Source organism: Capra hircus, chromosome 15 (genome assembly GCF_001704415.2).
Source record: "Capra hircus breed San Clemente chromosome 15, ASM170441v1, whole genome shotgun sequence".
Classification (NCBI taxonomy): domain Eukaryota; kingdom Metazoa; phylum Chordata; class Mammalia; order Artiodactyla; family Bovidae; genus Capra; species Capra hircus.
Genome location: NC_030822.1, coordinates 29,664,199 through 29,686,587, shown reverse-complemented (window position 1 = coordinate 29,686,587; position 22,389 = coordinate 29,664,199). Strand labels below are relative to the sequence as shown.

At 37.7% G+C, this 22,389-nt stretch overlaps 1 protein-coding gene across 3 annotated transcripts in view; it reads left to right on the top strand.

The window, feature by feature from the left end:
- PAAF1 (proteasomal ATPase associated factor 1) overlaps window positions 26–22,389 on the top strand; it is a 40,835-nt gene continuing 18,471 nt past the window's right edge. For 2 of the 3 annotated variants that reach the window (XM_018059362.1, XM_018059364.1), the window contains exons 1-7: window positions 41–114; window positions 1,305–1,415; window positions 1,674–1,714; window positions 5,295–5,398; window positions 8,973–9,062; window positions 16,935–17,033; window positions 17,651–17,801. In XM_018059362.1, coding sequence (XP_017914851.1) covers window positions 68–114; window positions 1,305–1,415; window positions 1,674–1,714; window positions 5,295–5,398; window positions 8,973–9,062; window positions 16,935–17,033; window positions 17,651–17,801 — 643 coding nt within the window. In that variant the 5' untranslated portion in view covers window positions 41–67. Of the gene's footprint in view, window positions 115–1,304; window positions 1,416–1,673; window positions 1,715–5,294; window positions 5,399–8,972; window positions 9,063–16,934; window positions 17,034–17,650; window positions 17,802–22,389 lie in introns of all 3 variants that reach the window. The other variant, XM_018059363.1, reaches the window with a different exon arrangement.

The following is a 22,389-nucleotide window of genomic DNA, read 5'->3' as shown; positions in this document are numbered from 1 at the left end:
GTAGGCTCTGTGGGGCATCCACTTCCGGGAGAGAGCGGAAGGGGCGGGCTGGTGGAGGCGGGTCGAGATGGCGGTACCTTTGAGGATTCAGAGCGACTGGGCCCAGGCTCTCAGGTGAATCCAGGTCCAGAACTGGGACATAGGAGGCGGGTAGCGGATGTTGCCTTTACGTTAAGGAGCGCCATCCCCGACCCAGGATGTCCATAGGGGTTGCCTCATCAATTGTTGAGGGAACCCTGGGCCTAGAAGAAGTCTCAAAGCCACATGGTCATTGTTTTTCATTCTCAGAAGAGTTATGTATCCCAGGAAACACGTATGCTTCGTGTGATGGCAGAGGCAGAATAGGATCAATGAGTTGGAGAAAGACAGGAAAACTGAGAGGCAGGAAGACTCTTGGCCAAATAGTCATGGTCATTTAGCAAATACTTACTTATCAGCTATTTCCAAAAGTCCCAGCAATCTGCATTACCAGGAGTCTTGGCATGCTTCTCGACCCCTGCTGCTAAGTCACTTCAGTCGTGTCCGACTCTGTGCGACCCCATAGACGGCAGTCCACCAGGTCCTGCCGTCCCTGGGATTCTCCAGGCAAGAACACTGGAGTGGGTTGCCATTTCCTTCTCCAATGCATGAAAGTGAAAAGTGAAAGTGAAGCCGCTCAGTCGTGTCCGACCCTCAGCGACCCCATGGACTGCAGCCTTCCAGGCTCCTCTGTCCATGAGATTTTCCAGGCAAGAGTACTGGAGTGGGGTGCCATTGCCTTCTCCTAGTGGTGTGTTAAGTCATGTTGTGTGTAGTCCATGGGGTCGCAAAGAGTCGGACACGACTGAGCGACTTTCACTTCACTTCACTTCACTTCACAGGTCTTTTCAGGGAACAGTGTAACACTTAAACCATGTCCAGACTCTGACCTAAATAGATGCTCGGCGGAGTTCAGATGTGTACTCTAAACTTAAGGGTGGTTCCTGCCTTTGAGACGCTAACAGCTTAATTGGAATGAACAGCAAACCATTCATTTATTTATTGTGTATCATATACTGTGCAAGTTATTTTGTCAGGCACCAGAATGAGTACAGCGGTACCGAGATGTTCAGCCGCTAAGTCGTGTCTGCCGTGGACTACAGCCGGCCAGGCTCTTCTGTCCTTGGGATTTCCAAGGCAAGAATACTGGAGTGGGTTGCCATTTCCTTCTCCAACAGCAGTGCCATGAATGGCAACTATTATACTAATAGGTTTTAAAAATGGAAACAATGGTGAAGATGAATGGAACATAGTCTCCTGAGTTTAAGAAACTTATGCCTTACTAGGTGGGCTGAAAATAAACCTTATTACTACAACACCAGATGTGTAATAGGAAGAACACTGGCATTTATTGAGGACCACCTACCTTTGCAAGAACACAAGTTCGGAATCAAGAAGTAAGTTGCCCAGGATAGTGTAGCTAATAAGTGTTTCATGATGAAGTACTTGAGCTTCACTTAACTAACAGGTCTATGCATTAAACACAATCCATAAGTATTTCTTCAATAAAATTTGTCTATGCCTGGATAACGTATTAGACTGATTTGTGTAAGTGCTCTGGCTAAACTGGAAATTATATGTTCTTTCTCCCCTTCATCAATAACATCCATTTTGACATTGAGTGAGTCTAATTAGGTTTTTGTTTCTCTTCATAGGAAGGACGAAGGGGAAGCCTGGCTGAGCTGTCACCCCCCAGGTAATATCCTTAAATCTCTATGCCTTCCCTTTAGAGAAAGGATTTACAACCCCTAGGAAAGAGCTTCCTACTTTCTCCTGGCCTAGACTACTTGAACAGTGCTTCAAGTAGTCTTGAGATGTGCTTCAACAGTCTTCAGATGTTCTTGACCATTCTGTGCTGTATGGATGCCACTGCAACTCCTCCATTCTAGGGGAAGGGCTTCCCATTGGTGTCCCATTGGGAGCCACAGACATTTGTGGAGACGTTGCTGCTGCATCTTAATCAGTGTCTTTGCCACATACTGTTGTATTCTAAGCAGTTCTGTAGCTTCAGTTGTGATCTTCCTGATAATGATTCCTGGGTCTACAGCTCTAGTTCTGACCTCTCTTCATTTTCAAGCAGAGATTGAATAGTTACCTGCTAAACATTTCTGGTTAAAACTCTTGCTGCTGTTTTGAGCTTATCAGATCCCAAATCTGAAGCGGAGCGCTTCTGTTGTCAAACAGGTTTTCTTCCTAGATTTTCTCAGTTCTTAAGTTATCACTATTCTAGACATTAGAGTGAAAAACCTGGTACCTCACCCTACCATATATAGTTAGTTCCCATGTCTTCCAAATTTTTCCTTTCAATGACATTCCTGTATTATTCTCATCCATTTGTTTTCAGTTAGTGTGGTAACATTAAAATTTTTTTGCTTTTAAATTTGTAAGAAAGCTTTGTTTTGCTGATTATTTTTCATTTTCAGAGACCTTTGACGTCTCTCCATAATAAGATATTCTAGGAGAAATAGAGTTTTAAACAGTTTTCTTTGGAGGAAATTGGTGCTGTGTCAAAGAAAGGTGGTAGCTGGGAGGTCTCAGAATCAAGGATTTTTGTCTTATTTTTAAATATGGGAACTAATTGGATAGCAATTAAAATACAGGTTATACATTAAAAATATTCATCTTTGTTTCATTTAAAAATGCTGTGCTTAGTCACTCAGTTGTGTCTGACTCTTTGCAACCCCATGGACTGTAGCCTGCCAGGCTCCTCTGTTCATGGGGATTCTCTAGGCAAGAATACTAGAGTGGATTGCCATGCCCTCCTCCAGGGGATCTTCCTGATCCAGGGACTGAACTCAGGTCTCCCGCATTGTAGGCAGATTCTTGACAGTCTGAGCCACCAGGGAAGCCCTTATTTAAAAGTAAATAAATATATTTTAAAAAAAGAAACAAATACTTAGGCTGTAGGTAGAAAAGACGACCAGCTGAAAAATCAGTATCTTAGATGAGAAAGAGATTAAATTAAGTCTAAAAGAGTAAGATGAAAGAAGGTGAGGGTAAGTGTAGCTATATTAATAGATACATGCATAGACCTGGATATAGAAATGTGAAATTTTCTTATAGCCTATATTTTCTTTGTGATGTTGGAGTTAGAGTGAGCTCTTAAAGAAGAGGATTTTTGTTGTTGTTGTTTTCCCCTGAAATGGCAGTTTTGTTGAAATAAAATGCATGTTATCCATGTGCTAGATGTCAACCATAACATGTAGGGACTATTAGGACTTTGATTTTTTTTTTTAAGATAATAACTGTTTTCAGATATAATTCACATACAGTAAAGTTTATCTTTTTAAAGTGTACAATTCAGTGGTTTCTAGTATATTCATAGAGTTGTGTGTCTGTCAGTAATTCTACACATTTTCATCACCTCTAAAAGAAACCTTATGCTGTTTAGCAGTCTCTCTACTTTCTCCCCTCCTCCTAGCTCCTAGCAACCGCTAATTGACTTTCTCTGTGGATTTGCCTGTTTTGGACATTGCTTATAAATAGAGTCATAATATGTGGCCTTTTGCACCTTTCATTTAACATAACATTTTCAAGGTTCATCCATTTTGTGGCGTTCGTATGTTTTTATGGCCAAGTAATAGTCTGTAAGGACATATCACATTTTTTGTCCATTCATCAGCTGACGAACATTTGAATTGTTTCCAGTTTTTGGCTGTTATGCAGGAAGAAGGTTTTGCTGATAGGCTAGGTATAGTGAGAATTGGCTGCTCTGGGAACAACAGGGACAAAAGGAGTCCAAAACTACGCAGAGCTTGAAAACTGTGGTAAGTTGGAGCGGTGCCAGTTTGCACAGCTGTGTCCTGTTCTGTATCTGCACTCAGCAGCCTATATGTAGAAATGTAGAAAGGTGAATGGTTAGATTAATCTCACTTTTGTTACACAGACAAGATACCGAGACTCAGATCGTTTCAGTAGCTTTGTAAATGTAGAGAGGTCATTGACAGTGCTGACAGGAGATTGGTAGAAATAATGTACCAAAAGGGCCAGACTTCTAGGATAATTTGAAGCCAGGAGGGAATCATGGAGAGGGACAAAACGCGGAGTTCACTCAACCCTGTTTTTGTGGCATCTCTCTGAACTAACATTTCCTGCCACTTCCCTGCCACACCTTCTTCACTAGATCTTCTCTAGTCCAGACTTCTACCCTAGATTGTGAGTTACTCCATTAATATCTTTCAGTGACTAAACTAGCATATTAATTGATGCCTCCTCTCCCCTTGTTCCTGTGTGACTGTTCTTTATTCTCGACATGCCCTTCCCTGACATGCCCTTCCTTTCCCTTGTGCTCACTCAGTCATGTCCGACTCTTTGTGACCCCATGAACTATAGCCCACCAGGCTTCTCTTTCTGTGAGATTTTCCAGGCAAGAATACTGGAGTGGGTTGCCGTTTCCTTCCCCTTTCCTTTCCCTTATTTTCTGCCTAGTTGTATCTTTTAAGATCCTTCTCAAGTCCCACCCTCTCTAGGAAGCTCTCCTACTCTGCATGAATGACTTTGGCATGATGATTTTTACTTCCCTCTTACTCCTAGAATTTAATTTTCATGCACCAGTTATTTACTGAATAATTTGAGCACTTTGCTAGTTTTCTGAACTCAAGGACTCCATAGTCTGGTGGGGAGGCCAGAAATGTAAACAACATATTGTGGGCTGTTACAGAACAACACACACACACACCCCCACACACAGTGGGCTGTTACAGAACAACACACACACATTGTGGGCTGTTACAGAACAACACACACACACACATTGTGGGCTGTTATAGAACAACACACACACTACAGGAGAAGAATAGAAGAGAACATTTTAACATTTATGTGCAGGAATTTTATTTAGCCTATATTTCTACAAAAGCAGTGAGTGTCCTGCTTAAGCAGACTTCCCAGTTATTGAAGCTTAACTCTTTAGTCTGTGTTAATATGTCTGTACTGTGGATAAATGCATATGTTCATGTTGATCTTCATCTTTCATCTTGGGAAAATTCCGTTTCACAGGCAGTAAAACTGAGGTTGAGATTACTCTAGTAGCTTTACAAATACTATATTATATCTCAAAATCTTTGTTCCTGGCTTTTAGCCCTTGAGTATATTTCTTCCAAATTAGGTTCATCTAGGCTATTTTTCTTTCTACTCACCTCACTACTAACACAAGTACCTGCTTTTCTTTCATGAGCCAGTTTCCTCCCATATATACAGATGCCTGAATTGGGCCTTCAAGGAGAAAGATGTTTAATTCTTCTTATTTTTTGAAACATGCATCTTTGTCTATATAGGGAAACCAACTTTGTATGGCAGCCTAACTTGTCAAGGAATTGGCCTTGATGGCATCCCAGAGGTTACAGCTTCTGAAGGATTTATTGTGAATGAAATAAATAAGGTAAGTTTTTATGTCTTCTAGATGGCATGTCGAAAACTATGGTAGTATCTTATATATCTACTTTTAATATTTATACTCATCTGTGTATCACTGTCATCTCCATTCCATTCATATAATAATCATAATTTTTATTGCCTTTGAATGTCAACAGTTTTTCTTTTATACTTAGACATGGTTTTAAATGCAAACTTTCTCTTAAGTCTCTTATACTAGTGCTGTTCATTAGTGAGCCACATGTGTAATTTTTTTATTGAAGTCTCATTGATTTACAGTGTTTAAGGTGTATAGCAAAGTGACTCAGTTATGTATATATGTATATGGCTATTATATATGTATTCTTTTTCAGATTCTTTTCCATTATAGGTGTTATAAGATATTGAGTATAGTTCCCTGTATTATACAATAGGTCCTTTTGTTTATCTATTTTATATATAGCAGTATGTATCCACGTGTAATTTTAAATTTTCTAGTAGCCACATATAAAAGGTAAAAAAAAAAAAGGTGAAATTAGTTTTAATAATATATTTCATTTAACCCAATATATCTAAAATGTTATTTCTACCTGTAATTAATAGAAAAAATTATTAGAAATAGTTTACACTTCTTTCTTCTTACTCTTTTTTTTTTTCTTATTGAGTCTTTGAGCTCCTTTGTATATTTTAACTTAGAGAACATCTCAGTTCAAACTCTAATTTTTTAATTGGAAATACTTGATGTGTATTTAGGTTTACAAAAATTTACAGTTGAAAACAGATGATTCATGTATCTAACTAGTTCCAAACATATTTAAAAAGTTTTCCAGTAATTGGATCAAGTGTCAGTTTTTAAATTAAACTTTAAGATTAAAAATTCAGTCACTCATTTGTATTAGCCACATTTCAAGTGCTCAGTAGGTTTATGTAGCTAGTACCCCATATTGTACAATATAGCATTATGTGTTTGGCCACACCTTGGTGAAGGCCTATATTATGGTACTTAATATATTGTTTTTCTCATCAGTCTTTGAGGTGAGTAGATGGCCATCTAAGTGTTGCAGAACTCATGATCTGACTTTCCTTCTTCATTCTGATGGCTGCAGTCATTGTGCTCTAGTGAGATGATTCCCAAAGGGTGAAATAGCCTTTTTTCTTTCTTTGTTTTGGTGTAATTAAGCTTTCTTAGTTATAAGATGTTTCAGGTGTACTGACAAGAATAGAGTGCTTTGTTTTTTACATAAGATTTTTAGCAAATGTTCATTTACTACCATCTGTGCAAAATAAGCTACGTGTTTTTATATATTTTTATATTTGTTTTTCATAAACAGTATTGTAGAAAGTGCCAGAAGATCTGAGTCCAAGTCTTAGTTACTGTGACATTTACTAGCTATATAATTTTAGACAAATAACTTGGTTACCTGAGCCTCAGTTTCCTCATCTATAAAACAGAGACTGTATTCTACTTCATAGGCTGATTAGTGGGGATTGAGAATGCATATAAAAGAAACTAAGGTATTTCAAAAGTGAGTTATTGTTTATTGTAACAATCCTGTGGGATTAGCATTTTAAATTTCCATTTTACAGATAAGCAAACAGAGAGGTTAATTAACCCTTAATAATCAAAGCTGGCTAGACTGTCAGAATTGAAACCCATTTCTATTAACTTCAAGTATAACTTGCAAGCCTACATTTTCCCCAGGTGGTTTGCCAGTATCCATTCACAGCCTGGGTGCTGACTTCCTTTCTTCCCTTTGTACTCAGGCCCTTCCAACATCATTGCTAATTATTGCTGAATACCTGCTGGGTCAGGCAGTAAGTGCTTATGGTTGAACATTCATCTTTCCTAACTACCATGAGTTACTTTGTTATTTGATGTTGCTGCATTGTCCTGTTAAAACAGATCTGTCATTATGCTTAAAAACCTAACCCCTCAAAAGATAAAAGTTTTGACTTTTAATTTTATCTTAGTGTGGTGTATTCACTCTTCCCCTTCACACTGAATTTTGTCTGTTTTGATACTTCCCACAGCTTTTCTTTTAAATCTTCTCATTAACAACATGAACATTTTCTACTGCTGGAAGATAATTCAACATTTATCTTCCTTCATTGTCTGTTTATGGATTAAAGTGTGATTTGCAGGATTGATAAGCAGGAGAAAGCCACTCATTTCTTGAAATCTTTTATATAATTAACTCCAAAGAAATAAAGTCTTCTGAGAGAAAAGCCAGTTCTTCCAGAGGCCAGAACACTAAGCTTTTAGAGCTCCTCATGTCGTTTCTTGGTATGAATATTTAGCCAGGAAAGTTTAGCTGACACTTTAGTTTCGGGTACAGGAGACAATTCCAAATCCAGGTCAGCTCTCTTGCAGCTGTATGGGCTTTGTCATGCGGTTAGAGCAAAAACTCATTTAATAAAAGGCCTGCAGGCAGCCAGGCATAGATATGCTGGCTAAGAAAGAACGGTCCATATAGATAACCTAATTGTCTTTTTAAAGAAATAGAAGATCTGTAATAAGAGAATATTGATTTTCAGTGATGAGAATATTATAACTTTGAAACTATTCTTTCTCATGAACTGTGAAGACTGTGCTTGTACGTAAAGAGGTTTAGAAAGTCTTGATGGTTGAAGACATTTTCATTGTCCAGAATTTTCAGAAACTTTTAAGTACTATTGCATAAGGGATAACAGATTAGGGTCCCTTTGGTGAGAGCAGCTCCTCAGCTCTGTGTAGGAGATACACACTTAGGGGACAGTGTTAGTGTTCTGCTGATTAAAGTAGGGGATTGTTGTATTGCAAGAATCCTTGAGGAGGTGTTTACCAAGCCTATTATATCTTGGCCTTGAAACACTAACATGCTTAAATGGTTACAGTCTGCCTTTAGCAAGTCATGTCACTTGAATCTAATGTCTGGTCCTAGGTATAATTTAATACTATGTCACTAGTGGTTTCTTGCTTCAGTAGCTGAAATATATGTGGTAATGATTAGGCAGAACACATGGGATACCATAAGACAGCTATTTGGTAATGACCAGTCTATGAACATATATAGTCAGTTTCAGCCTGGGTGGGATTGTAAGCCTGACCAGGGCCTACACATTGTATGAGCATACCGTAATTTACCTACTTTCTTACTCTGGTAACTATACATGCCAGTAGTCTAACATTCTTTCTGAAAATTCTTGTAGGCGGCAGGTTTACTTTTAGATAAGTCTTTTGTGCCCTAGGCCTGCGGGCTGATGCTGTTGGTCCTGTTTTTTGCCACACTGCTGTTTGAGAGTACTGGTATTGGATTTTCTTTATGGAAATTAATGTTCTCATGTTTGTCATTTGTATCTTATTGTTGGTTTGTCTTCGGTTGAAACCAACATAAATACATAATGGCTCAGCAATATCAAATTACATTGCAACCCTCTGCAGTAAAAGGACTACTTATCTATAGGGGAGTGATAGTTTTATGGGTTGGGGAAAGAGGATTAGAGAAGGAGGGTACACTTAAAAGGTAAGAGTTTCTTTCATCCTAATGTTTTCTTTAAGAAGCTTTATTTAGTTCTATTGATGTAGCTTTACTGATGGATTTCATCTTTCCTTCTCTGTTTAGAAAAGCATTCATGTTTCATGTCCAAAGGAAAATGTATCTTCAAAGTTTCTGGCACCATATACTACTTTTTCCAGAATTCATACGAAGAGTGTAAGTATTTTGATAAAATGAGGAGAAAACATAATAACATGTTAGTTTTTCATTTTATCTGCTTGTCTAGTGCTATAAACATATTAATAATTAATGTGGTTTTCATTTACTTTGTGTTATAACACAGCCAATAAAGTGCGATATGTTTGGCAAAACTGGTAGTTGGGTCCTTAGAATAAATGTACAAATCCACTCACTGATAATTTTTATTATTATTATTATTTTTTATTTTTTTTATTTTTTTAAATTTTAAAATCTTTAATTCTTACATGCGTTCCCAAACATGAACCCCCCTCCCACCTCCCTCCCCATATTATTATTATTAAAGGGAATCCTCCTACACTGTTGGTGGGAATGTAAGTTAGTATAGCCACTATGGAAAACAGTGTGAAGGTTCCTTAGAAAACGAAATGTAGAATTACCATATAATCCGCCAGTCCCACTCCTGGGCGCATACCTAGGCAAAACTATAGTTCACAGTGATACATTCAAATTACTGGTAATCTTAAAGAGAGGAATTGTGTGAAAAAAAAATTTTTTTTTTTTGAAATTTTCTTATGTATGCTCTAGTGCTACTTACCTACTTTTGGATAATGATGATAGTACTTGATGTTTGAGTAATTTGCTACTGCTCATATTTCTCTCCCTTTGCCTATAGAAAGAGGCATTTTCTCAAAATTCCAAGAACAGCATATTGAGGGATAATTTTCAGAGATTTTTGTGATAAAGCCCTTTCTAGTACCATAGGCTTTTTGGAAGCAGAAATGAAGGATTATATTAAAGCCTACTGTTTCTTATTGTGTGATACATTTTCAAAAATAGCTGTTTTTACCCTATTGTGAAACAAATATATATTTAGTGATCAAAATTTAGGAAATACAAAAGAAAGTGAAAATCATTCATTTCTATAATATAAAGATAATGTGAGCTTTTGTTATATGGCACTTACTAATAATAATCAGTGATTTTGCCACTTACAACAACATGGATGGACTTGGAGGATATGCTAAGTGAAATATGTTAAACAGAAAAAGACAAATACTATATGATGTGGAATCTGAAAAATAAAACAAACTAGTGAATATAACAAAAAGGAAACAAACTCGCAGATTTAGAAACTAATGGATATAAATAGGGGGAGGGAAGTGAGGAGGGCCAAGATAGGGGTAGGGAATTAAGAGGTTCAAACTATTATGTATAAAATACAAAAGCTACAAGAATATATTGTACAACACAGGGACTATAGTCAGTATTTTATAACTGTAAGTGGAATATAACCTTTAAAATATTGTGAATCACTATTTTGTATACCTGTAACTTTCTTTCTTTTTTTTTTTTTTTAGCTTTTGCTGTTATCATATTTATTTCTTTTTTTTTAAGATTTAAAATGTTTTATTTTTTATTTTTTTTAAATTTTAAAATCTTTAATTCTTACATGCGTTCCCAATACCTGTAACTTTCTAATATTGTCTATTAACTATAGCTCAGTTTTTAAAAGTAAAATTAATAATAATCATATTTGTAATAGCTAACATTTATTGATTGCTTGATATGTGCCAGCACCATACTTTCCATATCATTATTTCCCTTGATCCAATCTTTTTTCTTTAAATATTTTACCATATAGTACATGCTGTTTTATAAGTTATTTTTTATTTCTTACTATGTACATCATTCTTTGTTTACTTTATGTGTATTATTTTAAGAGTCACATAGTATTCCACGGTATGGCTTTACTATAATTTATTTTTCTCATCTTATATTACTGGGCATTCATTTATTTCTAATTTTCTGACTTCATAGTTTTGATGATATACTTATAGCTAACCCTTTACTCACAAAGGTAAGAAAAAACTAGAGTACATTTATAAAAGTAGAGTTGTTGAGTCACAGGGAATGTACATCATAAGGCTTTTGGTATGCTCTACCTGGCTTCCACTTATCTGATTTATTGAGTCAACTGTCGCTGTGCATTTCCTTTGTAAACCATTCTGATTCATGCTCACAGCACATTTGCAGCTTGTAAGGTCTTTGAGGTTTGCATGCTGACACTACCAGTTAAGTTGAATGCTTACCAAGGGTCAGTTACAATGTCTGTTGTACTGTTTTTGAAATTATGTTAATTAAATATGTTAAGCCAGTGAAATATAAGTGTGAAAGGCAGAGTGACTATGTCTTTGGAAACTCAGTTTGATTGCTTTTAGAGACTTGATACAGAAGAGGATTTTTTTTGGCTATATCACACAGCGTGTAAAATCTTAGTTCTTCAACTGGGGACTGAACTTGTGCCCCCTGGAGTAGAGTCCTAATCACTAGACTGCCAGGAAGTCCCAAGAAGTGTTTTTTTAAACCTGCTATTTTGGTAGTTTGGACAAAATAAAAGTAGTACAGTATTAGGGAAAAGATTTCTTTAAAAAACCCTGGATAAATTTTTGCTCTTAGATTGCTTTGTAAGTGTGACTAAAGATTTGCTTTGCTTTCAAGAAACTAGAAGTTGTGTACCATTTGGTTATAGTTTTTTACAAGAAAGTCAAGTCTTTATAGTAATTAGTGGACTCATGAAAAGATTAGTATTTGAGTTAAAATATAGGGGTATTTTTATATCCTTTTTTATTATTTTCTACTTGTACTGAATTTTCTGACTGATTGACCTACAACTGGGTCCTATCAATTGCCTAAAAAGACTTTTTTTACTTTTATCGCTTTTGTGCCAGTCTGACTTGACATTCTCTGCTAATGCTGGCTATTCAAATTTTTTAAAGTTTTACCATTGAGGGATGAGGTTTCATTGCTATTTTAATTTACATTTCCTTTGACTAATTATAAATTGACCACTTTTTCATATATTTATTGACCATTCTTCATGTCATTTGCCCATTTTTCTAAGTGTGAATTTTTTTCTTTATTGATAAGAACTCTTCTTATATTTAGAGTATTGATCTTTTGCCATGTATTTTGCAGATAGCTTTTTTCTAGTTTATCATTTATTGTTATTTGTTTATAGTATCTTGACATATAAAGTATTTAATTTTCTTGATAATAAAACCTATCAATTTATGATGACTGCCTTTGGGATCCTGCTTAGGGTAGTCTGTGATTTTATATATATATAAATATATATATATATATATACACACACACACACATACTTTAAATTACACAGTGTAATGGGTAAGAGCAGGGACTCTAGAGTCAGGCTCATTGGATTTGATCCCCTGGATTTGAATTTCGGTGCTGCCACTTTAACTGTGTGACCTCAGGCCAGTTGTTTAACCTTCCTGTGCTAAAGTGGGAGTAAAAGTATTTATCTCTTAGGGTTGTTGTGAGGATTGAAGCAATTATAATTGGGCCTGGAACCTGGCAAACACAATATAAATAGTGTTTGTTAAATACAATTATAAATATGATAATTTTTGAATTTTTATGTTTTATTTTTTACATTTCAAACTTTATTTCTATTACTTGATTTGAAGTAGGGGTCTAATTTAATTTTTAAAAATTATTTTATTGAAGTATATCTGATTTACAGTGTTTGTAACAATTCTTTTTGAAATGATTAGCATGTTCCAGTACTACAAAATAATCCATCCTTTATCTCAAGGACGTGAATTGTCATCTATATCTAGTATTTATAATTGCTCCATTGATCTGTCTGTTCTTTTCCTGTAACTAAGGAATAGATGTTTAACTTTAGACTCTGACTTAGGTTTGTATCCTGGCTCTGCTCTGTCACTTTAGGGAAGTTACTTAACTACCTCTTAAACCTCAGGTTTCTCATCTGATTTCTTACTAATGCTTAAAAGATTTTTGAGTGGATTATATGAGAATAGTGTCTGTTACATATTTGGCATATAATAGCTGTTCAGTAAATGTTAATTCTCTTTCCTCCTTTAATAAAAATTTGGAGGAAGGAGACAGCTGGTATGATCTATAATCTACTTTTCAGTGTCCTATCACTTTGGAAGAAATGGATGGTTCAGACTTAATTACCTTTTAGGTCGAGGAACTAGGGCCTCAAAGATCTATAACTGAGATGATAACACAATATCCCCATCCCCTCCAGGGAGAGTTTATTAACTGAGAGGGTACCAAACAGTATGTCAGAGTTTCTCAACCTTGGCAGTATTGACATTTTAAGTTAGATAATTCTTTTTCATAGGAGGCTATTCTGTGCACTGTAGGATGTTTAGCAGCATCCCTGGCCTCTACCTACAAGTGGTCAATTAGATAGCGCCCCCGGTTGTGACAACTAAAAATGTTTATGCATCACCACATGTCCCCCTGGAGAACGCAGTGGCACCCACTCCAGCACTCTTGCCTGGAAAATCCCATGGATGGAGGAGCCTGGTAGGCTGCAGTCCATGGGGTCGCTAAGAGTCAGATACGACTGAGCGACTTCCCTTTCACCTTTCACTTTCATGCACTGGAGAAGGCAACCCACTCCAGTGTTCTTGCCTGGAGAATCCCAGGGGCGGGGGAGCCTGGTGGGCTGCTGTCTATGGGGTCACACAGAGTCGGACACGACTGAAGTGAGTTAGCAGTAGCAGCATGTCCCCCTAGAAACAAATTGCTCCTTGTTGACACCCACTGTAATATATAAATAAATAACTGAAGACCTCGAGGGGAAGAAGTGGTGAACTCCTTCAGGTGTTCGGAGAACTGCTTACCTTTTGTGGAATAGGTCATTTAAAAACACACACACATTAATTGTTCTTTTATTCTATTTCTTATTCTCTTTCTCTTATTTGAACTCATTATTAGGTGGTTCACCCATTTACTAATCACCTACTGTATTCCAGATACTCTTCTGGGCACTGGAGCTATAGCAATGAATAGAATGGTGGTGTAGAGCCTATATTCTAGGGTGTGGGACCAGATAGGATTTGTCAATGACTTGGATATGAGAGAGAGAAAATGAGGAGTTGGGATAATCCTAAAGATTTGGCCTGAGAATTGGGTAAATTCTGGGGTCATTTACTAAGTGGGGGACAAGTAGTTGTATTGGTAGGAAGCAGAGGGCTTCCCTTGTAGCTCAGCTGGTAAAGAATCTGGCCACAATGCGGGAGACCTGGGTTCGATCCCAGGGTTGGGAAGATCCCCTGGAGAAGGGAAAGGCTACCCACTCCAGTATTCTGGCTTGGAGAAGTCCGTGGACTGTATAGTCCATGGGGTCGCAAAGAGTCAGACACAACTGAGTGACTTTCACTTTCAGGGGAAAATAAGGGTTCTGTTTGGACAGGTTAAATTTCAGGTGTCTTTTATAAAGCCAAAGATAGATGCCACATGAGTCAGGAAAGATGTTTTGCTGTGTTACTTTAGGGATTAAATTGATTTCAGGGTGAGTAGGAAAGTGTTAAATATGTTTTGTTTCTGAGACCCTGTGAATGGGGACAGTAGTTGGTTTCCTTGATATAGGTCAGATGGCTTTACTTTCTTATCTGTTGATGAGGTGCTTCATCCTTATTCCCAAACTGGGATTAGGTATTTGTTGAATAGTTACTATGTACATAGCCTATGATTTGTGTAAGAAAGTGGTGCTGGACATGGTTCTGACACTTATAAAGCTCATCATGTAGTTGGGAAGCCAGAACAGAGTTGAAATTGACAGTACTGCTAGTCATTGTCAGGCCAAGGATTAGGGTGGTAGCGGTGGGAGAAGAAAGGTCTGAGAAATGTCTCCTAGACATGAGTGTGAAAGCAGAATCCACCAATGAGAAGCTAGGGGCAGAATGGGATTATTATGAAGATCAAATGATTCAGTGTATTTGAAAATGTTTTATAAGTGATGAATTGTGATATAAATGTTAATTGTTGTCATAATCCTTAAATTGGAACTACAATTAAGTTAACAGTCCTTTTATTGAGGAATCAAAATAAAGAAGAGAAAATCTTAGTGTTAGAACTGACCTATATAATCCCTTTAGTTTTGCCACACCTATTCATTATGGCTTAATTGGCATAGAAATGTAAACTGGAAAGTTGAATAACTAAAGCCAGAATTCCTACTTTTTAAAAAATAATTTAGGTCATGTGAGAATCATAGTTGCTGGGAATATGGCTGGAATTATATATCTCAGTCTTACATTTCTGGAATATTTGCAGCTGGGTTTTTTTTAATATAAAGGGGATAATACATATGCATGTATATGAAAAAGACTTGGCATTCTAATCATGGCTTATTCAGGAAGTGATTCCTAATACTGAAATTGCATAAGGGAATCTTAGAATTTTCTGTTCACTTCAGTCTCTCAGTCGTGTCTGACTCCTTGCGACCCCATGAACTGCAGCACACCAGGCCTCCCTGTCCATCACCAACTTCTGGAGTCCACCCAAACCCATGTCCATTGTGTCGGTGATGCCGTCCAACTATCTCATCCTCTGTCGTTCCCTTCGCCTCCTGCCCTCAATCTTTCCCAGCATCAGGGTCTTTTCAAATGAGTCACCTGTCTGCATCAGGTGGCCGAAGTATTGGAGTTTCATCTTCAATATCAGTCCTTCCAATGAACACCCAGGACCAATCTCCTTTAGGATGAACTGGTTGGATCTCCTTGCAGTCCAAGGGACTCTCAAGAGTCTTCTCTAACACCACAGTTCAAAAGCATCAATTCTTCGGTGCTCAGCTTTCTTCACTGTCCAACTCTCACATCCATACATGACCACTGGAAAAACCATAGCCTTGACTAGACAGACCTTTGCTGGCAAAGTAATGTCTCTGCTTTTAAATATGCTATCTAGGTTGGTCATAACTTTCCTTCCAAGGAGTAAGCGTCTTTTAATTTCATGGCTGCAGTCACCATCTGCAGTGATTTTGGAGCCCAGGAAAATAAAGCCAGCCACTATTTCCACTGTTTCCCCATCTATCTGCCATGAAGTGATGGGACCGGATGCCATGATATTCGTTTCCTGAATGTTGAGCTTTAAGCCTACTTTTTCACTCTCCTCTTTCAGTTTCATCAAGAGGCTCTTTAGTTCTTCACTTTCTGCCATAAGGGTGATGTCATCTGCATATCTGAGGTTATTGATATTTCTCCCAGCAATCTTGATTCCAGCTTGTGCTTCTTCCAGCCCAGCGTTTCTCATGATGTACTCTGCATAGAAGTTAAATAAGCAGGGTGACAATATACAGCCTTGATGTACTCCTTTTCCTATTTGGAACCAGTGTGTTGTTCCATGTCCAGTTCTAACTGTTGCTTCCTGACCTGCATACAGATTTCTCAAGAGGCAGGTCAGGTGGTCTGGTATTCCCATCTGTTTCAGAATTTTCCTGTTTCCTGTGATCCACACAGTCAAAGGCTTTGCATAGTCAATAAAGCAGAAATAGATGTTTCTCTGGAACTCTTGCTTTTTCGATGATCCATTCGGTGTTGGCAATTTGAATTTTCTGTTACTTGTTCTGAAATACACAAACACAATTAAGGTTTTACAGAGGCAGTGTGAAGTAGTGAATGGAAGCATCTTTGCTTTTCCTTGAATCCTTCTGGTGCATCTTGGAAGTCTGTCTTTTGTGTAAGTGGGTTCCTAAGAATCAGGAGAGGTATCTTAATATTAAAGTAACATAGCAAAAGGTGGAAACTATGGAAATGATATGGGAATAAGGGACTTTACAGTTATATAAGCTGCAGGAGGTTATATATGACTTCAAGAATATCTTTTTGTTTTGAGAAATAAAATGTTTTGGCTCTAGCCTTTTTGGGAGATCAGCGATGATAACTCAGCCTTCATATGAAATACATGTTCTTTGGATTGGGAAGCACAGGCTTGAAGAAGTCTTAGAGGAGTGTTAACTGAGAGAGGTTTATAACATTTCAAGGAAAGAAGAGCATTTCATTATTTGTAACACTGGTTACAACACTGGTTTTGTCTTTTGAACAGATAACATGCCTGGACATTTCCAGCGGAGGAGGCCTTGGTGTGTCTTCTAGCACTGATGGAAGCATGAAGATCTGGCAGGCTTCCAATGGAGAGCTCAGAGTAAAGGCTTTGGATACACTTTTAGGGTGGTCTGAGAAACCTTAGACTGGGCCATGGAAAGAAGAGTGGCCTATTCTGAAAATGTAGGAACACTACACTTTGATTGGTCTTTATTCTTCCACTTGTTAATATGAGAACCAGGCTCAAGTTTGATGATTTGCCAGAACAAATTGGGGCTGAAACGGTGGGAGAGCCCAGCTAGTGAATGTCTGGATGGTACCTTGATATGAACTGCCTTCAGTGATACATTTCTAAGACAGAGTACATAGGCTGTTACACTGACTGTATGGCTGAGCCTCTCAACCTGTACAGAGGATTGTAAGTAAAAGAGCCCTCAAACCTCCTCAGCTCCTTATGTATAGAAATAGATTTATGGATAGTTGCGAGAGCTCTGGAGATCAAATTCACAACATCTGCAGCCAAAGTCCAGGAAAGGGAGCCAACAGCTCCTAGAACATTACCTGGTAGACAGATGAACTAAACAGATTCTTTCTATCTCTTTTGTCTTAAAATCCAGCATGTAGATGTATCATTTAAGGGACCAGGGATATGGGAGGTAAGAGGACTTCAAGGGATGGACAAGAGAACTAGCATGGAATTCTCTTTTGTTTTTCCAGAGAGTATTGGAAGGACATGTGTTTGATGTGAATTGTTGCAGGTTTTTCCCATCAGGCCTTGTGGTTCTGAGTGGGGGAATGGATGCCCAGCTGAAGATATGGTCAGCTGAAGATGCTAGCTGTGTGGTGACCTTCAAAGGTCACAAAGGAGGTATGAAGAGTGATTTTTTCCTAAAGGCTTCTGTAATTAGATCCCCAGAAATGAAGCACCAAAAAGATAGAATCTAGTAATCCACAAAAACAGAAATAATTTATATAACTGGCTATTTAAGTGAAGTGGTATTTCCCCAGGGATTAAAAATTCCTTTCTTACCCAGTTTTGTTATTGCTATCTAGAACTAACTGCCCTACATAGACAGTTATTTTCCACAATTGATAAGATAAAAAGAGCCACCACAGGAGATCATCTTCTGTGTGCTGGGAAAAAAGAAAGAGGTGTGCCCACTGAGTTGAGATTAAAGCTGGGTTGCAAATGGCTGCCTCACCAGACATGAGTCAGACCTTGGTCCTAACCTGCTGATATCAGATTGTAGAGATACAGTGAGAACATCTTCCCTCTTTAAATGATTGGATGGTTTGTTGGGAAAAAAGATATTTAGACATTTTATCCTTAATTAGGAATGTTTAAAAAAAAGTGATAAATATATCATTCTAATTTTTATGGGTTTGGATATTTTTGAAACTGTAAAAACATCCTCAAGTAATTTCTTACCTTGATCCCTCCTTTGGGACCATAATACACATCATCTTTGACACCCATTTGAGAATTTGTTATATATCACCCTATACTTATGGTATTTAATCTAGTGTTTTTGCCTTGTGTATCTGTCTATATTATAAATAACTTGTGTGTTGATTTTTTTAAGTTTTAATATTTTTCTTTATAATGGTTTGTCAGATTACATATAGATCATCTAGCAAACACATATGTTAACCTTGGCAAATAAATGAATTTTCTTCTTAGACTCAAGTACATGGGTGTGGAGAGGGAATAGAAGGGATATTTAGACCTTTCCTCACATTCAGGCCAAAGAACTGGCAGGTCTGAAGCATCAAAGTGGCCTGCACAGTTGGGGAGTCTAGAGGAACACTAAGGGATTCACCTCAGATCTGGCCACCGTGATGATGTGAGGCACGGGGCAGCTTTCCAGTGAAACAAGGCATGGCCCTGCGTGTTGAACTTAACAAGATGTATGTCCAGCATCAGTGCACGCTCAACTCCAGAATACCTTTGGATTACTGCAGTTATGGACTGTGCCCTCCACATGAATCCTAAGCCTCCCAGTTCTTAAGAATCCATGCATGTCGCTCAAAGTGAACTATATAGAGTGTGCACTGATATAAATTAAGCTTTTATTTGTATAATTGTTCCATTCTTTTAAGAGAAGTTTTGGGGTGGAGGCTTCTCTAGAGTATAACAACCCTGACTCTTTTTCCTTGAGAGGTTTTTTTTTTGTGTTTTGTGTTTTTTTTTAGATTGAACAGAAATAAACTTTTAGGGGAAATTGCAGAAGTTAGTCAAATCCAGGCTAATGTCTGTCAGGTCTTGAATACTCCTCTCCAGTTAGTTCTGTTTAGCTGACTGGTTTGGGCTTGCCCATTCTTAAAAAGTGCTTCCCTCATAGCCCAGTTAGTAAAGAATCTGCCTGCAATGCACGAGACCCGGGTTCGATTCCTGAGTTGGAAAGATCCCTTGGAGAAGGAAATGGCAACCCACCCCAGTATTCTTGCCTGGAGAATCCCATGGACGGAGGACCCTGGCAGTCTATAGTCCAGGGAGTAGCAGAGAGTCGGACACAGCTTAGCAACTAAACAAACCACCACCACCAGTTCTTAAAAAGTATGGAGCCAAAATCAAGATTAATCTCCAGTAATTTAGCAGCATGTGTGGGTCATTGTCTTTACCCAGTTGACTTCCAAATTGCTCTGTGTGACTCCTTTTCTACAGTCTTTCTAGTTCTGAGATTACCATGTAAAAAACAGAAGAATTATTACCTGCATTTGTGATCTTTGGTAGTTTCACAACTGGTAACTAAATAAGAAAAGCAGAAGATAGTATCAAAAGTGAACATGGTCTTTTATTGCCTAGGTAAGTTTGGCAAGCAAGATATAAAAGGAAGACTTGACTGAACATCACCTGATGCTTACTGCAAAGAATCATTAGGACACTAATAGAGCAGCTTTGTATAAAGATCTGCTATAAAGGATAATCTTTGTTAGCTTAAGTCCCTGGCTTGTTTATTACTTCTGCTGCTGCTAAGTCACTTCAGTCATGTCTGACTCTGTATTACTTCTAGTATATGGAAACATGATAATAAGGGAGGCAGTATAGTAGAGTGGTTAATCTTAGGATTTGGAGACATACAAATCTTGATTTAAATCTTAATTCTTCCACATCGTAGCCTGTGAAGCCTTTTAAAGTTGCTTAACTTTTCTGAGTCTTTATTTCGTCATGTGTAAAATGGGGATAGTAGTATTAAAAGAGATGGTGCATATAAGCAATTTAGCATAATCCCTGGTATAAAATAAATGCACAGTGAATATTATTATTGTTGTTCATTAAAAATGTAACACTGCACTTTAAACTCTGCCAGGCAAGTTGAAACTTGTGATGTTGTAACATGCTTGTCAACTGTGAAAGCAGAAATTGTTATTTCTAACAGAAAAATAGATATTTTTTATCTTAGTTGTTATGTAATTGGTCTTTTCTAATACTTTTAGATACATATTTTATATGTAATTAAAGGACTAGTGTATTCATTATTTAATTAACAAGCAGAGGTAGGATTTTTGTGTGTTTCTAAATTTTTCTAATGAAAAAATAAACTAAAAGTAGTGTTCTGTTTGTAATGTATGAATTTCCTAAGTAGCTCTAAAGTGTGCTTTAATCAGTTTGAAGTTTTTTACTTGCCCAGGCCATTTAATTAAGGTTGCTGAATTCGGATATATATATATTCATAGTTTTAATTTTTTGTAGTAAGCACCAGATCTTTCATAATCTTTGAAAATATTGAGAACAAATGAAGCACCATTTCAGTTGATTGTTTGAGGTTTTTTGCTTACAAATGTAGGAAAGATACTTACATTTCAGAAATCAAGTTACATTTTCAGCACTTGGGCCATTCTTTTCAAACTCTAATATACTTTCTTTGAAATAGGATATGCTGCCTCCAAGTAATAGAAGATGCTTGAAGACTCATTATTTTCTGGGAACTGAATTGATTAAACTTGTTAGAAACCTGTATAGAAATAGGAAATTTGCCCTGTTTTTTACTAATATTTATTCAGTTCAGTTCAGTTAGTTCAGTTGCTCAGTGCGACCCCATGAATCGCAGAACGCCAGGCCTCCCTGTCCATCACCAACTCCCAGAGTTCGCTCAGACTCATGTCCATCAAGTCAGTGGTGCCATCCAACCATCTCATCCTCTGTCGTTCCCTTCGCCTCCTGCCCCCAATCCCTCCCAGCATCAGAGTCTTTTCCAGTGAGTTAACTCTTCGCATCAGTTGGCCAAAGAATTGGAGTTTCAGCTTCAGCATCAGTCCTTCCAAAGAACACCCAGGTCTGATCTCCTTTAGAATGGACTGCTTGGATCTCCTTACAGTCCAATGGACTCTCAAGAGTCTTCTCCAACATCATAGTTCAAAAGCACCAATTCTTCGGTGCTCAGCTTTCTTTATAGTCCAATTCTCACATCCATACATGACCACTGGAAAAACCATAGCCTTGACTAGATGGACCTTTGCTGGCAAAGTAATGTCTCTGCTTTTGAATATGCTGTCTAGGTTGGTCATTACTTTCCTTCCAAGGAATAAGCATCTTTTAATTTCATGGCTGCAATCACCATCTACAGTGATTTTGAAGCCCAGAAAAATAAAGTCAGCCACTGTTTCTACTGTTTCCCCATATATTTCCCATGAGGTAATGGGACCAATTGCCGTGATCTTTGTTTTCTGGATGTTGAGCTTTAAGCCAACTTTTTCACTCTCTTCTTTCACTTTCATCAAGAGGCTTTTTAGTTCCTCTTCATTTTCTGCCATATGGGTGGTATCATCTGCATATCTGAAGTTATTGATGTTTCTCCTGGCAATCTTGATTCCAGTTTGTGCTTCTTGTGGCGTTTCTCATGATGTACTCTGCATAGAAGTTAAATAAGCAGGGTGACAATATACAGCCTTGACATACTCCTTTTCCTATTTGGAACCAGTCTGTTGTTCCGTGTCCAGTTCTAACTGTTGCTTCCTGACCTGCATATAGGTTTCTCAAGAGGCAGGTCAGGTGGTCTGGTATTCCCATCTCTTTCAGAATTTTCCACAGTTTATTGTGATCCACACAGTCAAAGGCTTTGGCCGAGTCAATAAAGCAGAAATAGATGTTTCTCTGGAACTCTCTTGCTTTTTCAGTGATCCACAGGATGTTGGCAATTTGATCTCTGGTTTCTCTGTCTTTTCTAAATCCAGCTTGAACATCAGGAAGTTCATGGTTCACATATTGCTGAAGCCTTGCTTGGAGAATTTTGAACATTCTTTACTAGCGTGTGAGATGAGTGCAGTTGTGTGGTAGTTTGAGCATTCTTTGGCATTGCCTTTCTTTGAGATTGGAATGAAAACTGACCTTTTCCAGTCCTGTGGCCATTGCTGAGTTTTCCAAATTTGCTGGCATATTGAGTGCAGCACTTTACAGCATCATCTTTCAGAATTTGAAATAGGTCAACTGGAATTCCATTACCTCCACTAGTTTT